General features: G+C 39.7%; 1 protein-coding gene across 8 annotated transcripts in view; it reads left to right on the forward strand.

The window, feature by feature from the left end:
* BDP1 (B double prime 1, subunit of RNA polymerase III transcription initiation factor IIIB) overlaps nt 1–21666 on the forward strand; it is a 109262-nt gene that overhangs the window by 16857 nt on the left and 70739 nt on the right. For 7 of the 8 annotated variants that reach the window (XR_008525299.2, XM_024247437.3, XM_024247438.3 and 4 more), the window contains exons 8-11: nt 10981–11035; nt 13585–13728; nt 16486–16764; nt 18071–18218. Coding sequence is in view for 7 of the 8 variants with exons in the window: in XM_024247437.3 (XP_024103205.3) it covers nt 10981–11035; nt 13585–13728; nt 16486–16764; nt 18071–18218 (626 nt within the window). In the remaining variant the exon portion in view is untranslated. The remainder of the gene's footprint in view (nt 1–10980; nt 11036–13584; nt 13729–16485; nt 16765–18070; nt 18219–21666) is intronic. The other variant, XM_054555615.2, reaches the window with a different exon arrangement.

A 21666-nucleotide genomic window follows, 5' to 3' on the forward strand; every position in this document is an offset into this window, starting at 1 on the left:
TTGTTCATAAGGGATGCTGATTTGTAATTTTCTTTTACAAAGTCTGTCCTATTTTGATATGAGGCTTACACTGGTCATAGAAATTGAGCTGAAAAGTGCTCCCTCTTCTATTTTCTGAAATAATTTGTTGAAGATTAGTATTATTCTGTCTTTAATATTTGATAGAATTTACCTGTGAAACTATTTGATCCTGTAGTTTTCTTTGGAGGAAGAGTTTATTTTATAAATATACTTTCATTGATAATTTGTATTTTCTCTCTCTCCCTTTTTTTTTTTTTTTTTTTGGAGACAGGGCCTCACTCTGTCATCCAGGCTCCAGGCTGGAGTGCAGTGGCGCTATCATGGCTCACCTCCTGGGCTTGAGTGATCCTCCCACCTCAGCCTCCTGAGTACTTGGGACTACAGGCACATGCCACAATGCCCAGCTAATTTTTTGTATTTTTTTTTATAGAGACTGGGTTTTGCCATGTTGCTCAGGCTGGTCTGGGACTCCTGTGCCCAAGTGATCTGCCTGCTTTGGCCTCCCAAAGTTCTGGAATGACAAGTGTGAGCCTCTTTTTTTCTTAATTCGTCTTGCTAAGTGTTTATTAATCTAAACATCTCTTTAATGAACCAACTTTTCTTAATGTAAATTTTTTTTTTTGTTTTTTTTTTGAGACGGAGTCTCTCTCTGTAGCCCAGGCTGCAGTGCAGTGGTGACATCTCGGCTCACTGCAAGCTCCGCCTCCTGGGTTCACGCCCTTCTCCTGCCTCAGCCTCCCGAGTAGCTGGGACTACAGGTGCCCGCCACCACGCCCGGCTAATTTTTTGTATTTTTAGTTGAGACGGGGTTTCACTGTGTTAGCCAGGATGATTCCCATCTCCTGACCTTGTGATCCACCCGCCTCGGCCTCCCAAAGTGCTGGAATTATGGGCGTGAGCCACTGCGCCTGGCTTCTTAATGTAAGTTTTAAGTTTCCAATTGTTGGTGTGTTTTTATTGATTTTTTTTTTTTGTTACTGTTTAGCACTTCCTTCCATTTACTTTGTGTTTGTTTTTCTAGCTTCTTTTTAATTTATTTATTATACTTTAAGTTTTAGGGTACATGTGCACAACGTGCAGGTTTGTTACATATATATACATGTGCCATGTTGGTGTGCTGCACCCATTAACTCGTCATTTAACATTAGGTATATCTCCTAATGCTATCCCTCTCTCCTCCCCCCACCCCACAACAGGCCCCGGTGTGTGATGTTCCCCTTCCTGTGTCCATGTGTTCTCATTGTTCAATTCCCTTTTCTAGCTTCTTAAGATGAAAACTTAGAGTACTGATTTTAAAGCCTTCTTTTCTAAAGTAGACATTTAAAGCTGTACATTTCCTTTTTTTTGACACAGAGTCTTGCTCTGTCGCCCAGGCTGGAGTGCAGCGGCGGATCTCGGCTCACTGTAAGCTCTGCCTCCCGGGTTCATGCCATTCTCCTGCCTCAGCCTCCCGAGTAGCTGGGACTACAGGCGCCCACCACCATGCCCAGCTAATTTTTTTGTATTTTTAGTAGAGACGGGGTTTCACCATGTTAGCCAGGATGGTCTCGATCTCCTGACCTCGTGATCCACCCGCCTCGGCCTCCCAAAGTGCTAGGATTACAGGCACGAGCCACCGTGCCCGGCCTGTACATTTCCTTTTAAGCATCACTAGAGCTGTGTCCCACAAATTTTGATGGTTTTTTTGTTTGTTTGTTTTGTTTTTGAGACAGTCTTGCTCTGTTGTCCAGGCTGGAGTGCAATGGCATGATCTTGGCTGACTGCAAACTGCACCTCCCAGACTCAAGCAATCCCCTGCCTTAGCCTCCCAAGAAGTTGGGACTATAGGTGCACACCACTATGCCCAGCTAATTTTTGTATTTTTTTGTACAGATGAGTTTTCATCAGGTTGCTCAGGCGGGTCTCTGACTCCTGAGGTTGGCCAGGCGTGGTGACTCACGCCTGTAATCCCACCACTTTAGGAGGCTGAGGGGGGTGGGTCACTTGAGGTGTGGAGTCCAAGACCAGCCTGGCCAACACGATGAAACCCCGCTTTTACTAAAATACAAAAATTAGCCAGGTATAGTGGCAGGCACTTGTAGTCCTAGTTACTTGGGAGGCTAAGGCAAGAGAATTGCTTGAACCCGGGAGGGAGAGGTTGCAGTGAGCCGAAATTGCATCACGGCACTCCAGCGTAGGCGACAGAGCAAGACTCTGTCTCAAAAAAAAAAAAAAAAAAAGATCCACCTGCCTTGGCCTCCCAAAGTGCTGGGATTAAAGGTGTGAGCCACCATGCCTGGCCCCCAGTATAAAATTTTAAGAATTATTAATTATTACTGATTAAGGTTATTAAATGCATAACACTAATTACTTGCCAGCTATTGGTAGTCTTTTTCTTCTCTAGTTCATCCAGGGAACTCTTAAATTACATCTTCAGCAGAATAATTCTTAAATGTACTTTATTTTAATTTTTTTTGAGACAGGGCCTCGCTCTGTTACACAGTGTGGAGTACATGGGCATGATTACGGCTCACTGCAGCCTCTGTCTTGGCTCACTGCAGCCTCTTACCTGCTGGGCTCAAATGATCCTCCCACCTCGGCTTGCTAGGTAGCTGGGACTACAGGCACATGCCACTATGCCCAGCTAATTAAAAAAAATTTTTTGTAGAGACTAAGTCTCACTATGTTGCCCAGGTTGGTTTCGAACTCCTTGACTCAAGTGATCCTCTTGCCTCGCCCTCCCAAAGTGTTGGGATTACAGGCATGAGCCACTGTGTCTGGCCCTTCAGTGCACTTCATAAGCAAAATGGGAGCTTATGTCTATGTACTTTTTTGGATTTTGCTGTTCCTAATTTTATTCTGAAGCTCAGTTTTACTCCAGGCCATAAATAACGTATTAACTTTGTAATGCACAGTTGTATCCAGTTCAGCAAAGCAGTAGTTCATCATCAGGCTGTATTCACCCAGAGGTTAGGAAAACCAGGATTGGTCACACCTTTTAAAACAAATCTATCTCATGTTATTTGCCAATGTGTAGTTTCAGCCTAAATTCTGACAATGAAATTGTATGAATTCCTATCTGTGAGATGAGATATCTTGATTTTCAAAAGTAGCCAAAGGGAGTTCCTCACAGCTTACCTTTGCTTGGCTGAAGCTGAAAACTTTGTAACTTCATATTGCCAGTGATTTTCCCTTTGCCTTGAAAGAAGGAGAACTGAGGATTCATTTTACCACTTCAACCACTAAAGCCAGTAAGTCCTAGTCAGTCTTTGTGATTGTGTGGTCACCTTTCTCATGTGAGTTAGAGTTGGAAAGCACTGATCCTTTTCTGTTCTTTACATCCACCACTAGGTGGCTTCTTTACCCCCTAGGCCATTCATTCTTCACCTTAAAGGCAAAAATACCACGGATTTTCTTCACAATCTGTCCACTTTCCTCTTCAGGCTTCCTCTAAATCTCTTTAAACACAAGATTTGCCTTAAATCCATTCCCTGTAAAGCTGGGTGGAGCAGCCTCAATTTGATGAGTTCTAAAAGAACTGGCAGCTTTGAGAAAACACATCTTGTAAAGTGTTAAAACCCCAGCTTCTCTAAGGCCTAAATTATGCTGCATGCCAACCTTTGCACCAGGAGCTTGCCTCTTTCTAGCTTCCTTTCTCAGCTGCTAGCAAAGTTCAGCACACTGAACCAGCTGTTTATTGGTTTATTATAAAGGATATTATAAGGGATACAGATGAAGAGATTCATAGAGTATGGTCTGGAAGGGTCTTAAATGCAGGCACTTCTCCTGGAGGAGTTGGGGTGCACTGACCTCCCAGCACGTGGTTGCATTCACCAACCACGAAGCTCCTGAAAATCTCAGCCTTTTATTTGTTTGTTTTTTCCGTAGCCCCAAATAACATGGCCAGCTTTGACTTTTTTTTCCCTTTTTTTTTTTTTTAGACAGAGTCTCGCTCTGTCATCCAGGCTGGAGTGCAGTGGCACAATTTCAGTTCACTGCATCCTCTGCTTTCCAGGTTCAAGCCCTTCTCCTGCTTCAGCCTCCTGAGTAGCTTGGAATTACAGGCGCGTGCCACCACGCCCAACTAATTTTTTTTTTTTTTTTTTTTTTTGAGATGGAGTTTCGCTCTGTCACCCAGGCTGGGGTGCAGTGGCACGGTCTAGGCTCACTGCAAGCTCCGCCTCCCGGGTTTACACCATTCTCCTGCCTCAGCCTCCCGAGTAGCTGGGACTACAGGCGCCCACCAGCATGCCTGGCTAATTTTTCGTATTTTTAGTAGAGACAGGGTTTCACCATGTTAGCCAGGATGGTCTCGATCTCTTGACCTCGTGATCCGCCCGCCTCGGCCTCCCAAAGTGCTGGGAATTACAGGCGTGAGCCATCGTGCCCGGCCCCCCCAACTCTTTTTTTTTTTTTTTTTAAGTAGAGATGGGATTTTGCTATGTTGGCCAGGCTCATCTCAAACTTCCTTACTTCAAGTGGTCTGCCTACCTCAGCCTCCCAAAGTGGGGGGATTTTAGGCGTGAGCCACCGAGCCCAGCCTCTTTTTCCTTTCCTTTTCTTTTTTTTTTTTTCGAGACAGGGTCTTTGTTGCCCAGGTTGGAGTGCAGTGGTGCAACCATAGCTCACTGCCGCCGTGACCTCCTGGGCTCAAGCAATCCTCCTGCCTCAGCCTCCTGGACCACAGGTGTGCGCTACCGTGCTTGACTAAATTTTTTATTTTTTGTAGAGAAGAGGTCTTACTGTGTTGCCTAGGCTTGGCCCAAATTCCTAGGCTCAAGCAATCCTCCTGCTTCAGCCTCTCAAAGTGCTGGCATTACAGGCATGAGACACTGCACTTAGCCCTATATATTTTTAAATTCACCTTACAGTGAACTTATTTTATAATAGTTTAATGAGGCAGCTGGTCCAAGTGCACTGGTGTTTACAACTAAATGATCACAGCTGAGTACAGATTTGTTTCTTTTTTAATATTAAATTTTTTTTTAAAAAACCGACTGACCCATGTTCAGACAAATTTCTTCTTTTCGTTTATTTTTTTTTTTTTGATACAGGGTCTCACTCTCTGTTGCCCAGGCTGGAGTGCAGTAGTATGATTGTGGCTACCTGCAGCTTCAACCTCTTGAGCTCAAGTGATCCTTCCATCTCAGCATCCCAAGTGCCCAAGTACAGGCATGTGTCACTATGCCCCCCTAATTTTTGTATTTTTTTGTAGAGATGGGGTTTTGCCATGTCGCCCAGGCTGGTCTCAAACTCCTGGGCTCAAGCAGTCTGCCACCTCAGCCTCTCAAGAGTGCAGGGATTGCAGGCTGAGCCACCATACCTGGCCCAGATAAAATTTCTTTTATCCTACTCTACTACCACTGCTTTACTTAACTAGCCTTAAAAACAAAAACAAACAGCCGGGTGCGGTGATTCACTCCTGTAATCCCAGCACTTTGGGAGGCCAAGGCAGGCGGATCACCTGAGGTTGGGAGTTTGAGACCAGGCTGACCAACATGGAGGAAACCTGTCTCTACTAAAAATACAAAATTAGTCAGGCGTGATGGCACATGCCTGTAATCCCAGCTACTCAGGAGGCTGAGGCAGGAGAATCGCTTGAATCCGGGAGGTGGAGGTTGCGATGGCCGAAATCATGCCATTGGACTCTAGTCTGGGTAACAAGAGCAAAACTCTGTCTCAAAAACAAAAACAAAAACAAGCAAACAAAAAAACAGCTCTCTCTCTATATATAGATATAATATATGAGTCTTTTGTCTTTTAAGGAAATTGAGCAGAAAAAACTAGTTTTTAGCATTTAACTATATATTTACCATTTTTGGTGTTTTCATTTCTTCCTGTAGGTCTGAATGACAGGTCTACCATTGAAAAATTTTCTGAGCTTTCATTTATCTGAATGTTTTTATTTCAGCCTTTCAGCCTTGTTTATGAATGATATATTTTGCCGGTTTGACAGTTTTTTTCTTTTTGGTCTTTTAAAGATGTCATTGTATCGTCTCCTGGCTTTCAGTGTTTCTGATGAAAAGTCGACAGTAATCATATCATTCTTGCCTCATATATGATTAATTATATTTCTCTGGCTGTTTTCAGGATTTTTTTTTTTTTTTAAATTTTAGTATTCAGCTGTATGACGATGATATGCCTAGCTTTAGTTTTGAGTTTGCTCAGCTTCTTGCATCTTTCACTGTATTGGGGAAATTTTAAATTACTTCTTTTAATAGTTTCTCTGTTTAATCCTCTCGTTCTGGAACTCCACCAACATAGTTTACCCCACGTGACATTCTACAGGTTACCAAAGCTCTGACCACCTTTTTCCAATCTTTTTTCCTCCATTTCAGTTTTGATAATTTCTATTGTCATAGCATCAAGTTCACTGACTCTGTCTTTTGTCTTCAATCTGCTGTTAAACCCATTTAGTGAATATTTTATTTCTGATACTATATTTCTTATTTCTGTAATTTCCACCTGGTTTTTTTTTATTTTATTTTATTTTATTTTTGAGATGGAGTCTCGCTCTGTCACCCAGGCTGGAGTGCAGTGGTGCGATCTCGGCTCGCTGCAAGCTCTGCCTCCCGGGTTTACGCCATTCTCCTGCCTCAGCCTCCCGAGTAGCTGGGACCACAGGCGCCCGTCATGACGCCTGGCTAATTTTTTGTATTTTTAGTAGAGACAGGGTTTCACCATGTTAGCCAGGATGGTCTTGATCTCCTGATCTCGTGATCCGCCCGCCTCAGCCTCCCAAAGTGCTGGGATTACAGGCATGAGCCACCGCACCTGGCCTCCTTCTGGTTATTTTTTATAGTTTCCATTCCTCTGCTGAGATTTCCCCATCTCTTCACTATACTTTCCTCTGAATCCTGAAACATCTGTATAATGAATGGCTCCTTTAACTTTTTTGTTTGTTTATTCTAATATCTAGATTATATTGGAATCTGTTTCTTTTTTTCTTTTTTTTCTGAGTCTGCTTGCCAGGGAATGGGATCTTTTTCTTTTGACTTTTCTTTTCCTATCACATTTTCCTATCTTTTCTCATGTCATGTGGGTTTTAAAAAATAATTAATTTTTTGCTCTCTGTTACGGGTTTTTTTGTGTGTTTGTTTTTGTTTGAGACAGAGTCTCACTATGTCACCCAGTCTAGAGTACAGTGGCGTGATCTTGGCTCACTGCAACCTCCGCCTCCCAGGTTCAATCGATTCTTCTGCCTCAGCCTCCTGAGTAGCTGGGACTACAGGTGCACACCACCATGCCTGGCTAATTTTTTTTTTTTTTTTTTTGAGACGGAGTCTCAACTCTGTCACCAGGCTGGAGTGCAGTGGCGCTGTCTCAACTCACTGCAACCTCTGTCTCCTGGGTTCAGGTGATTCTCCTGCCTCAGCCTCCCAAGTAGCTGGGACTACAGGCGCACACCACCATGCCCAGCTAATTTTTTTTTTTTTTTGTATTTTTAGTAGAGACGGGGTTTCACCATGTTGGTCAGGATGGTCTCAATCTCGACCTTGTGATCCACCCGCCTTGGCCTCCCAAAGTGCTGGGATTACAGACGTGAGCCACCGTGCCCGGCCTAATTTTTATATTTTTAGTAGAGATGGGGTTTCATCATGTTGGCCAGGCTGGTCTCGAACTCCTGACCTTAAGTGATCCACCTATCTTGGCCTCCCAAAGTGCTGGGATTATAGGTGTGAGCCACTGTGCCTGGCCATTTTTTTTTTTTTTTTTTTTTTTTGAGATGGAATCTCGCTCTGTTGCCCAGGCTGGAGTTCAGTAGCATGATCTCAGCTCACTGCAACCTCTGCCTCCTGGGTTCAGGTTATTCTTCTGCCTCAGCCTCCCAAGTTGGGATTACAGGTGCATGCCACCATGTCTGGCTAATTTTTGTATTTTTAGCAGAGATGTGGTTTCACCATGTTGGCTAGGCTGGTCTTGAACTCCTGACCTCAAGTGATCCACTCACCTCAGCCTCCCACAGTGCTAGGATTATAAGAAGTGAACCACCATGCCCGGTCAGCCATGAGTTTTTTTGAAATTGCATACTAGGCCAGGCTTGGTGGCTCATGCCTGTAGTCCCAACACTTTGGGAGGCCGAGGCAGGCGGATCACGAGGTCAGGAGATAAAGACCATCCTGGCTAACACAGAAACCCTGTCTCTACTAAAAATATAAAAAATTAGCCAGGCGTGGTGGCGTGCGCCTGTGGTCCCAGCTACTTGGGAGGCTGAGGCAGGAGAATGGCATAAACCTGGGATGCAGAGGTTGCAGTGAGCTGAGATCGCGCCACCGCGCTCCAGCCTGTGAGACAGAGCAAGACTCCGTCTCAAAAAAAAAAAAAAAAAAAAAAAAAAAAGAAATTACATACCAGACATTGTGAACGAACGATGTGTTGTACAGTGTCTGGATTATGTTTTTTCTTTTTTTTTTTTTAAAGAGCATTGGGCCAGGAACGGTGGTTCACACCTCTAATGCTACTACTTTGGGAGGCTGAGATGGGAGGATTGCTTGAGCCCAGAAGTTCAAACCCAGACTGAGCAACATGGCAAGATCCCATCTCTACAAAAAAAAAAAAAAAAAAAAAAAAAAGCCAGGCATGCTGGCACATGTCCCCTAGCAATTCAGGAGGCTGAGGCAGGAGGATTGCTTGAGCCTGGGAGATCGAGGCTGCAGTGAGCTGTGATCACAGCACTGCATTCCAGTCTGGAAGACATCAAGACTGTTTCAATAAACAAAACAGAAATAGTGTTGACTTTTGTTCTGGAAAGCCGTTAATTTACTGCCAACCTCTTTGTTCCTGTTAAGGCTTGTCTTAAAGCTTTGTTGAGGCAGATCTAGACTGGTCTTTAATCTAGGACATTCTTTCTCCAATGGGATTTCTCGTCTGATTTACAGAAAATAATTTGAGTTACTATTATATTATATTTTATTATTTTCTTCTTTTTCCAGAGCAGTCTCATGGTAGGCATGAGTTATTATTTTCTAAGTTCTCTAAGGATGGTTATACTGATACTATACTATTAATAGATAAGTGAGAGAAGGGAATGCATTGCATACAGTGGCTGCTTTAATGCATTAGTACTTAGTTCTCATGCTACATCCCTGGTAGAGAAAGGCTACTCTAGGGTATCCTTTTTATCTCTAATGGTGATCTTTCTGGTGTCTGAGGTGAATGTATTTGGGTATTAATGAGGTCTTTCCATTAGGATGCACCTGAACTCTATTGTCGTATGGTGTTTTATAACTTTTAGTATCTTCCTTCTGCTTTCATTCCTTTAGCAGCTGTTCTCTTTTAAGCTTTATATTCTGGACATATGCAACCCATACTTAGGCCAAGGTACTATGGGGTATTTCCACCAGGCCTGTGAGGTACCCCTCTACACAATTCCTTTTTAGAACTATGCTCCTAAAGATTCCCTGCTTCTGCAGCCTAGTTGGATTGCTGTACCCTGTTTGGCCTTCACCTCCCTTTCCTTGGTTAGGAAATAGAGCCCAGGCAGAGAGCCAAGGTAAACATGGGCACATCTTGTCTGTTTTCCTTCTCTCCATGATTGTAGTTTTGCTCTCACTATTGTCCTTTGCTTGAAAATAATTGATGCATATATTTTGTCAGTGTTAAAAGTCATTCGTGGTGGAGTTGGATATGTAGGACCTGTCCATAATGAGTTACTTTGTCAAGGCCAGAAGTGGAAATTATGGGATTTATTTTGTGATCATGGAATTTGGCCTGTTACTGGTTCTTACCTATGAAATCATTGACTAGTTTCAATACATTTCTTCAAGAAAGTTTTAAATTGTTCTGAATTATATTACCAATTAAGTAAAATATGAGGTAGCACTGTTTTAGAATTAAATGCCTGAAGCCTATTGATATTTCTTTTAGGACATTTAATTTAGTGTTTATAGCCAATCATTTTTTGTGGAGGTAACATTTGTTAACTTTTGAAGTATGATCTTTTAAGGCAGAAATAAGATTATCTTTGAAAACTTCTGTATTGATAATAAGTTTTGTGAAGAAAAACAAAAGAACGGGAAAGAAGGGCAACCTGTACATTAAAAGATGTTAATGTCATATCAGGTCTTAAAAATATGGGCAAGGCTAAACTGTATCATCTAAGAATACACACTTGGGTCATAAACAATAAGGAAATACAAGAAAGTGATTGCTTTACAAGTCGTATTAGTGGTTAAGTTCTTTTGAAGGGAGGAAGGGGGCATGAAGTACTTCCTTTGTTTCATGTGATATTCTCTCTCTTTTTTTTGCAATTAAAAAGCTTTATTTTTGTGCTTTTAATAAAAACTTGTAGATCACTGACGTGTAGATGGGAAACATTGGCTGTTTGTTTCCTCTCCTACAATGTGTGTGTGTGATCAGACGTCTTCAGACACAAACTTATGCCCTCAGTCTTCCTAATGACCTTAGGATGGATTGAGCCTTAAGCCTTAAACATCTCCCTCTTAATGGAAGTAATCTGGTAGTAAACTGAGGACAGGGATTTTTGGGGCTGAGAAAAACGTGAGGAAATGTGCCTTAATATATAGAAGTTTGTCAGGATAAACTTGGCCTGCTTCAAAATTTCACTTAGTTGTTTCTCTATAGTCTTCTCTCCATGCTACTTGAAATATATTAGAACAATGATGTCAGAGGTTTAACCTGTTATGAATACTTAATTTTTTAAAAGTTAATACCAGTGAGCTTAATCATAGGTTTGATCTGCTTCCATGTTTGTTGACTTTATTTTTTTCTGTCCTCTGTAAATCCAGCTTCCATTGCTGATTCATGCTATCAGTAATGAGAATCAAGAAGCTCAGTAAAAATCTTTCATCCTTACTTTTAAAAAGCCAAAGGTTTAAGTAACTTGCCTATTGGCAAAGACATATTAAGTAGAGAACAGTATGTTATTCCTAAGAGTTTCATTTTAATGCTTACTGCATTTAAAAAAAAAAAGCTTGTTTTATGGGAGAAAATTACCATAGGGTTTTTTGTTGTTAACAGAATAAATTTAAACGGGAAGAGAAAACAAATGGATGGAGAATAGACAAAGCATTCCGTAAGTATTAAGACCTCTTTTACAAAGTATTACTTGAAGAGCCTAAAAAATGACCAGTCTTTTGTCTTTGGCTTTAGTGTGTTTTAGATTTGTTTTGTTCCTGTATCGGCATTAAGAGAAAGCAGTCTGAAATTTTTCTGTTTAGCAGTATGGGTCTGGCACTTGCTACAAATATATAGGCAGGAGATTATCCAGAACATCTAGGTGCAGGTAAACAGTTCTAAGTCCAAGAAGTTATGGAGGGATTGATGGTACCACTTCTAAGTGTTATTTATTCTGAAGGAACTGTATTGGAGGAGATAATTGTTTCTGGAAGACAGTACTATTAGTTATATAGATGATTCTTTCTGGTTCTGAATGACTAATCAGTCATTCAGTCAATAACACTGACCACCTACTATATGGTAGTCATTGTTCTAGGTATTGAGCATGTAATGGTGGAAGATAAATGGCAGATGAGAATCCTGTATTTAGAGCCTTAAGTCTGATTGGATGGGGGAAGAAATATAGTTGATAAGCATAATTTTAGGTAGTGATTCATTTCCAAAAAGAAGAAAAAAGAGAGGGTGGATGTTTAGGTCTCTTTTTTCCTAATGATCATTGGATCATTAAGGAAGTTCTGTCTGAAGAGATATACTAGCATTTGAATTTAGATCTCATCTGAAGGAATGACAGATATCTTTCAATTTCTAACTAAAATCCTCGTTAAAATTAACATATTTTTCTTTAAGTCTAGAGAAAGATATCAAAGGATCTATAAAGAAAAATAAATTTACTGTTTAAAATAGTTATTCTATTTTTTGATTAGAAGATAGGTCTTTTTCTTTTTCACCACACCTGTGGACAGGAATATATTTTTTTGTGGATTTATAATTATCAGTATTTTATGATTAATAAATGTATTCAATGTCCATTTAGTCATAAGATTAGCCATAGTGCTAATTTTAGAAAAAAAAAAATCCAAATGTAGAGAGTACCTACATTATGTAGCATGTATGTTTATTTTATGAGTAGACACTAAGGTAGGTGGGTGGATCCTACACCCAGTGTTTTATCGGGTCTTTAGGGAAACTCCTTTGAGGAATGGCTCTTAGAAGATCTGGACTATTATGCTCCTCAGCCCGTTCCATGTTAGAGAAGTGGTCCTGAAACTTCATTAAGTGTAACACATCATAGTCAGAAAGTAATTCATAAATCTATAAACAGTCTATTTGGATTGTGAAGCATTTTTATAGACCATTATAATAGATATCTTTAAAATTTATTGATCTTAAACAGGATACAGTGTTGTATGCCTATAGGTCCAGCTACTCTCAGGAGTCGCTGAGGCAGGAAGATTTCAGCCGAAGAATTCGAGGCCAGCCTGGGCAACACAGCAAGATCCTATCTCAAAACTAAAAACAACTCATTGATTTGGAGGCTTTCTATTGGAATTTTTTTTTTTTTAAATAAAATCTATATAAGTTTTTTGAGAGAACTTACGTTTTGAATTTCTGTGAGAACCATGTGGAGATCCTTTACGATTCTTTGAGTGCTATGTCTTTCAGAATCATTGTGGAGAGTCAGAACAAATGAAGTCTGGGTCAACAGTGAAATAGGGTCTTCAGGAATCCCAGATTTGGGTTTAATTTCCTGAGATTCTTTTTATTTTAGTATATACCTTCTTTTCTGAGGCTGTCTTGTAATCAAACCAGTCTTCGGCTTATGTGCATAGAGCACCATTTTCTCTACATTCACTTTAAGTTCAAGCAAGGATTTGCTGCCTGGAGTGTTCACTGATTACTTTCAGATATAATGCTGTTGATAGATATTTAGTGGGCATGTTCCTGATTAAATTCATTTACTTCCCACTTTGCTGATACTTATAAGAGTAAATGGTGAAATGGTTGTGATAAAGGTAGGGCATATGGTGGTGAACAGGCATTTCAAGGACTTCTCAGTCCATAAAAAAATTGATTTATATTTACACACAGCTCAAAGTGTAGTTCGAGTTTTGACAAAGAATATGCCTGTGTTACCACTACCCCAAACAATAGAGGAAATGTTTTCATCACTTCACAAGGTCTATTATGTCCCTTTCTGAACAATCAAATGCTGTCCTCCTGGCCCAAGGCAACCAATATTTTCATTTTAATCACCATAGATAGCTTAGTGTGTTCTAGAATATCTTATACATGGTATCATATAGTATGTACCCTAGTATCTGTTTTCTTCCACTCAGTATGTTTTTGAGATTCCCTCATATTATTGCATGTATCAGTAGTTCCTTTTGTTTTGTTTAAAACTAGTTTATTTGCAATAAACAAATTATTATTTGTAATAAACTAGTTTATTTGTTTTGTTGCTGAGTGGTGTTCTGATGTGAACTTATCTATTTCCCTGCTAAGACAAACCTATTCTATTGCTGAGTGGTGTTCTGTTGTGTATTTGTTTTTCTGTTCTCCTACTGATAAACAAACCCATTTGCTTTTGATGTTATGATACTTTAAAAGCTAGAAGTAGCTTTTAAAAATAAAAACTTGAAAGTTCTTTTCCTTTTTTTTAAACAGAGGAAAAGCGCCCTTTTGACTTCGATTTTTTTGCTCATTTGCTTCAGAAAGTTCTTGCTGAAGAAGAGAAAAGAAAACAAAAATATGTTAAAAATCACAGTTTAAAGGAGAAGAAATCCACCAAACCACGGAAAAATGTAAAAGGTATTGATTTTAAAAGAAAGTGTGATAGTTTGCTTAGTAGTAATAAACTTGCAGTATTGTCCCTCAGGCCTTTGAGAGTTCATGTGTAGCTCAGGTAGTTAAGATCATCAAAGCATCCAGTTGGAGGGACTATATGTTTTTTCAATGAACTAGTTATCTGGTCCAAAACAATAGCTTTCTTTTAAAATTTTTAACTGGCGTGATTGGGTTATTTGATATCTCTCTAACATAGAGGATAGTTGTAGCCAGTCAAAGAGCATCAGGATTTGGAGTGTTGTATTTCATGTTTGATTATTTATTATCATTTTCCTTTGTAAAACAAATCTGGTATAAAATTCTAGGATTAAAAAAAACTCTAATCTTCTGGGATTGTGACTAGACTGTATTGGTTGAGCGTAACTTATTTCTGAAGGCTGATGTTGACTTGTAACAGGTAGAAATTGTATATATGTAGGTATTTTTATTTTTAGGCTTATATTTTCTTAACTATTTGAACTCTGGTCTATGAGGACAATGTTTAGCTATAATCACATAAAGAAGACACTTGGAACTATAGGGAACCTTATATGTTAGCTAGCTTACATTTTAGCCCCCTTTGTATTGTTTTATTCTTTTTTTTGTATTTTTTTTGAGACAGAGTCTCGCTCTGTTGCCCAGGCTGGAGTGCAGTGGCACGATCTCGGCTTGCTGCAAGCTCTGCCTTCTGGGTTCACGCCATTCTCCTGCCTCAGCCTCCCGAGTAGCTGGGATTACAGGTGCCCGTCACCACACCTGGCTGATTTTTTTTGTATTTTTAGTAGAGACGGGGTTTCACCATGTTAGCCAGGATGGTCTCGATCTCTTGACCTTGTGATACGCCTGCCTCGGCCTCCCAAAGTGCTGGGATTACAGGTGTGAGCCACCGCACCCGGGCCTTTGTATTGGTTTTAATCACCAAGAAACAGCCCCAGAGATCGTAAGACACTTTTTCCTAAGGACTCACAGTGTGAGTAGTGGCAGAGGCAGAACTGAAACCTGGGATGGTGAGAACCTGTGTTGGGGGTCCCCATGACCACCACTGGGGTTTGATTATCCACTAGGAAGACTAAGGATTCGGCATCCTCTGCCTGGAACATATGAAAATTTCGGATTTTCAAAAGGGAAGCAGTTCAGCATAAACCACATTGTACAGCTAAGGCACAGAGAGCCACTCTTATCAGTTAGGGTGGTAGGAACCGTTCCCAGAACCAAATTCTGAGACATGGCCCAAGGGCCAACCTTATAAGAAGAATTTTCAAAGGATAGCAGTCAAGCCTGCAAAATTAACTCTTTACTGTTCACAGCTAGGCTAGAATTTCTTGTTCTGGGGCATATCTTTTAAAAAGTAGTATTGATAACTGCAAAATACATTTATTCTTAGTAGTCTTTTTTTTTACTTACACATAATCCTAGAAGATTATATATCTTCTTGCGAGTATGTTACAGGTGATAACATGAGTAACTCACTATATCTTATTTAATGTAAGAACTTTTTTTTTGAGACAGGGTCTCACTTTGTTGCCCAGGCTGGAGTGCAGTGGCCCGATCTCGGCTCACTGAATCCTTCACTGCTCGAGTTCAAGCAGTTCTTTCACCTCAGCCTCCTGAGTAGCTGGAATTACAGGCACGTGCCACCATGCCCGGCTAATTTTTGTAATTTTTTATAGAGATGGGATTTTATCATATTGGCCAGACTGGTCTTAAACTCCTGACCTTAAATGATCGCCCACCTTGGCCTCCCAAAGTAATGGGATTGCAGGTGTGAGCCACCACGCCCAGCCAGAATTTTTTTTTTTTTTTTTGAGACGGAGTTTTGCTCTTGTTGCCCAGGCTGGAGTGCCGTGGTACCATCTCAGCTCACTGCAGCCTCCACCTCTCCAGTTCAAGCGATTCTCCTGCCTCAGCCTCCCAAGTAGCTGGGATTACAGGCATGTACCACCACACCCAGCTAATTTTTGTATTTTTAGTAGAGACGGGGTTTCACCATGTTGGCCAGGCTGGTCTTGAACTCCTGACCTCAAGTGATCTGCCTGCGTCAGCCTCCGAAAGTGCTAGGATTACAGGCGTGAGCCACCATGCCCAGCCCAGAGTTTTGCTCTTGTTGCCCAGGCTGGAGTGCAGTGGTGTGATCTTGGCTCACTGCAGCCTCCGCCTCCCGTGTTCAAGTGATTCTCCTGCCTCAACCTCCCGAGCAGCTGGGATTACAGGTGCCTGCCACCATGTCCAGCTAATTTCTGTATTTTTAGTAGAGATGGGGCTTCACCATGTTGGCCAGGCTGGTCTCGAACTGCTGACCTCAGATGATCCACCCGCCTCGGCCTCCCAAAGTGCTGGGATTACAGGCGTGAGCCACCGCGCCCAGCCTGTATTAAATGCATTTTCAATTTATAGTATACTCAACTTATGATGGGTTTATTGGGATGAAACCCAGTGTAAGTCAAGGAGCATCTCTATATGTAATTGTTTTTGTTTAATAAAAATGAGATTTTATGTGTATCTTGTTCTGCTTGGTTTTTTAATGCAACAATATGCTTTGAATAAACTTACCTCATTATTATTATTGGCTCCATGGATTTTTATGTATTATTTAGTCATTTCCCATTAGACATTTTAGGTTGTCTTTAGGTTTTTTGTTCATACAAATAAATAATACAGAGGACATCTTTGAGTCTCTTTCCCACCTTTACAGATTTTTCTTTAGGTTGTTTAAATATTTATAGTAATTTCTCTTGTTTTCAGTGAAAAAAGTTGCCTGTGAAGGAGTGAATAATGATCCAGATGAGTCTATGAGTTCTAGAATTTCAGACACAGAAAGATCTCAGAAGGATGCTCAGACAGTTGAAGAAGAGTCTCTGACCTTACCAAGGGAGAATGCAGAGCAGGTTGCATTAGAAGTAGACCTAAATCAAAAGAAAAGAAGGAGGAAGAAGCAAGATGGAGCTAATGAACTGGAAGTAAACAATCTTTTAGAAAATGCCACTGTTCAGGCGGGTCCTTCTAAAGGAGAAAAACACAAGAGTAAGTTTCTTACATATTTAAAAAGCCTCTATATTACTTGAGAAGACATGTACAGTAATATGGTATGTAACTTAATTTTTTGTCTAGATAGCAATTACTGATGCTTATTAATTGGTTCTGTACTCATGGTACTGTGCTAACTCTGTTTATTTTTAATTAAAGAAAAAAGTTTATGTAAAAAAATTAAACAAATTAAAGTGGGGAGAGTGTTCTCTAAAGTTTGTTTCTAAGATGTATCACCTCCTGTGCATTCCCATTAACTATGATTAGAAATCACATCTATATAGAGTTAAAAATATGTTGCTTTTGTCTGTCAGTAAAGCACAGATTTTCATGTTGTACCTCTACAGAGTACCTCTGTGAACCCACAAGGGGTTAGTTCCTATAAAAGAACTAGTGGAATATGTATTCCTTCCCTTTTTCTTTTTTACTCTTTGAATGCAAACATATTGCCACTTATGAGTTGCTTGGGGATGAGGGCTAAGAGTTTGAGGGGGAGTCTTGGTCCCTTTCCTTAAGAGTTCATATGTAGATTATTTAAAGCTGATAACCAAGGAAAAGGTAGGAGCAGACCAGAAGAACCTTTCTATAAAATTTATGTTTTCTGTAGTTCAGATGTACCCATCTGATTTTAATAAAAGAGTACTGGTAGCTAACATAGTATGCTTTGTAGGCATCACAATATTATGCTCTTTTTTGGCTTATTGGAGTCATTATGTATAATGCAGAACAGCTTAATGATTCACAACCAGGTTTTAGAAATCAAACAGACCTTGCTTTAAATTCCAGCTTTTTTACTTGCTTAAGTATTGCACTGGGAAAGTTACTTAAGATCTCTGAACTCAGGGGGTTCTCTATGAGGTTAATATTAATATCTTCTAATGGGATTGTTTCAAGTATTAAATGAGATAATGCATCTGATGGACTTAAGGGTTCCTGCCGCTTAGTAAGTACTTAATAAATGATAGCTATTACTGTGTTACTAATTAGTATACTTCTGAAGGAGCAAAAGAATAGTTAAGTCAACTTTTAGTTTCCTTACTTGACATATAAAATAAGCCACTTTAAATACTTAGAATTTAAGATAAAAGGAAGATGCTACAAACTGCCCAAGAAGCTTGAGCTGATTCTCATATATGTTAAGTTTTTATTATGGTCTAAAAATAAGATGTGTCTTGCAAATAGGGACTTGAATGTTGATTAAGGTTTTGTAGGAAAAGACAGTGTTATAGGTAAATTCCTTTGTGCTTTAAAAAAGATGTTTTTGCTGTCATTTTTTAGAATAACATGCATTTTGTATTTGTAGATAAATGTCAGGCTATAAGGCCCGAGCTAAAGGAAGGTGAATGCAGTAAGGAGCAGATGCTTTCCTGCACACAAAACATAGATGGCATTGTGGGTTTTGCCTCCACTGAAAAAGTTGAGAAAAGAACTGATCCCATCCTTTCATTAAGGTATTTTCTGTGTCTTTTCTGGTTTTATCCACATCTGTTGATTACTGAGACAGGAGTGTTGAAGTCTCCATCTGTAACTGGATTTGCCTGTTTATTTTTTTCAGTTCTATTTGTTTTTGCTCCCTATATTTTGAAGCTCTGTTGTTAGGTGTGTACATATCTAGGATTGTTTTGTCTTGGTGAAATTCCCTTTATCATTATGTACTATCCTTCTGGTATTGCTCTTTTTTTCTGATGTTTACTTTGCCATTGTAGCTTTCTTTTGGTTGGCGTTTGCATGGGTTTATAATTTTCTATAATGATTTTCTCTATCTTTGGTTTTCATTAGTTTAAATGTGATGTGTCCTGCTGTGTGTGTGTGTGTTTTTAAATTTTAATTTGTAATATAAAATCATGAGATTTACCCTCAATAGATTTTTTATGTGTACTATACAGTGTTGTTAACTATAGGCACAGTGTTGTATGGCTGATCTCTGGAATTTTTTTTTACCTTGCATAACTGCACCTCTATACCTATTGAACAGCAACTCTCATTTCCTCCGCCTCCCAGCCCTTGGCAATCATGATTCTTTCTTTGTTTTGTTTTGTTTTTGAGATGGGGTCAGTCTCTGTCACCCAGGCTGGAGTGCAGTGGCACGATCTCAGCTCACTGCAACTTCTACCTCCCAGGCTCAAGCAATCCTCCCATCTCAGCCTTCTGAGAAGCTGGGACCACAGGCATGCACCACCACACCTGGATAATTTCTTGTATTTTTGGTAGAGACGGGGTTTCACCATTTTGCTCAGGCTAGTCTTGAACTGAGCTCAGGTGATCCACCTGCCCTGGCCTCCCAAAGTGCTGGGATTACAGGTGTGAGTCACAGCGCCCGGCCTCATGCAGTATTTTTCTTTCCGTGACTGGCTTATTTCACTTAATGTAATGTCCTCAAGGTTCATCCATGGTGTAGCATATGAGAAGATTTCCTTTTTTATGAGCAAATAATATTCCAGTACATGTATAGACCACATTTTCTTTATGGACATTTAGGTTGTTTTTGTCTGTTGGCATCACTGAACATGGGAGTGCAAATATCTCTTTGAGATCCTGATTTCAGTTCTTGTGGATAAATACCCAGAAGTGGGGTTGCTAGATCATATGGTAGTTCTACTTTTAATTTTTTGAGGACCCTCCATACTGTTTCTAATAGCGGGTACACCATTTTACATAACCACCAACAATGTACAGGGTTCCAGTTTTTTTCACATCTTCTTCAATACTTGTTATCTTTTATTTTATTAATAATGTCCTTCTGAACAGGTAGAAGGTGGTTTCTTACGGTTGTTTTGATTTGCATTTCCCGGATAATTATTGAGTTGAGCATCTTTCATAGCTGTTAGCCATTTGTGTATATCTTCTTTGGAGACATGTCTATTCAGGTCCTGTGCCCAATTTTTTAATTAGGTTATTTTCTTTTTTGCTATTGAGTTTTGAGAATTATTTATATAGTTTGGATTTTAGGCCCTTATCAGAAATATGATTTACACATTTTCTCCCATTCCATAGGTTGCCTTTTCACTCTGCTGTTTCCTTTGGTGTACAGAAGTTTTTTAGTTCAATGTAGTCCCATTTGTCTAATTTTGCTTTTGTTGCCTATACTTTTGGTGTCATATCTAAAAAGCTATTGCCAAAAACAAACTTAAAGCTGTTTACTATTTTTAAGCATACAATTTAGTGGCATTATTTACATTTACATTGTTGTGCAGCCATCAGCACTATTTCTAAAGCTATTTTATCACTGCAAACAGAAAACCTGTACCCATTATGCAGTAATTCCTCATTCTCCCCTCCCTGCAACCACTGATAATCTCTAATCTGCTTTCTGTTTCTCATCCAAGTATTAATCAGGACCAGACTTGCCTAGTTTGAGATCAAATTAGGCTCACTGAGAGCGGTAAGGATGTAGACAGCTTTCTGTCTCTATGACTCTGTCTAATCTAGATATTCACATAAGTGGAATCATGTGCTATTTCTCATAGTTGTTTGTTCCTAGGTGACAGATAATCTAAAATGCATCTTCAGAGATACACCTAATTTCATAAACTACACAAAACTGTACTCATGACTTTTTCTAATTTTTAAAATAATTAAAAAATGTTGTGACAGGGTCTTACTCTGTTGCTCAGGCTAGAGTGTAGTAGCGTGATCACAGCTCACCACAACCTTGAACTCTTGGGCTCAAATGATTCTATCACCTCAGCATCTCGAGTAGCTGGGACTGCAGTCATGGGACACCATGACTGGCTAATTTTAAAAACATTTTTTAGTAGAGATGTTTTCCAGGCTGGTCTCAAACTCCTGGGCTCAAGCAATCCTCGCACCTCAGCATGAGCCACTGTGTCTCGCCCTAACTTTTCTAATTTAGGGGAAAAACAACCTTGTAATGACTGTTAAAGTCCCAGTTGGTTTTGGAAAACAAAGATTCTAAATTTAGAAAAGATTCTAAAATTGTCATGTACACAAGAACAAAGGCTCAAGATGGTAAAGACAGTTTTAAAAAACACCAACTTTGGAGAGGGACTGTCTAGACTAATTTTCGAACTAGAGTAACTAAAGCAGCATGGTATTGGTACAGGGTTAGATGAATTGACTCAGTGGAACTGAATATAGAGTTTAGGAAGAGACATTTAGGAATCTGTTATATGGCAGAGGTAGCTTTAGAAATTAGCAGGCAAAGATAGAACTAACTGTTCATTAGATAGAGCTGAGATTTGAAAAACATAATATTTGATCCTTGTGTTACCATATCCGCTAACTTCCTGATGGATTGAAGACTACATGTATAAAACAAATCTTTACAACTTTTAGAAGAAATGTAGAAAAAATCTTTGTAATGTGAAGGCCTCAGGTAAGACATTTCTATTAAGACATAGAAAACACAGACTTTAAAAGATAAGATTGATAAGTTTAATGGTAGTAAAATTAAATACTTCTGTTAACAAATCCTCCATAAAGAAAAGGCAAGTTACTGATCGGGAGATTTTATGTGTAATATCTAGACAATAAAAATATATAGAGAACTCTTGCTCATAAGTCAGGAAAACATAAACACCTAGTAGAAAAAATGAGCAAGAAAAAAAGAAAAAAAAAGGTATGGCTAAATGTGAATATGTGTTGAAATGGTCAGTGCGTGGCTATCAGTTATATTATTCTTAGTTGAAATTTATTTTGTGACAGAGTCTTGCTCTATCGCCCAGGCTGGAATGCCGTGGTGCAATCTCAGCTCACTGCAGCCTCGACTTCCTGGGCTTAAGCAATCCTCTCACCTCAGCCTTCTGAGTAGCTAGGACTACAGGCACGTGCTACCACACCTGGCTGATATTTCAAATATTTTTTAATATAGTAGTTCTCACTTTGCGTAGGACTATGTTAACTCAACTTGAGCTTATTGGAGCTGTGTCTTTGCTTTCT

Source organism: Pongo abelii, chromosome 4, assembly GCF_028885655.2.
Source record: "Pongo abelii isolate AG06213 chromosome 4, NHGRI_mPonAbe1-v2.0_pri, whole genome shotgun sequence".
Lineage (NCBI taxonomy): Eukaryota > Metazoa > Chordata > Mammalia > Primates > Hominidae > Pongo > Pongo abelii.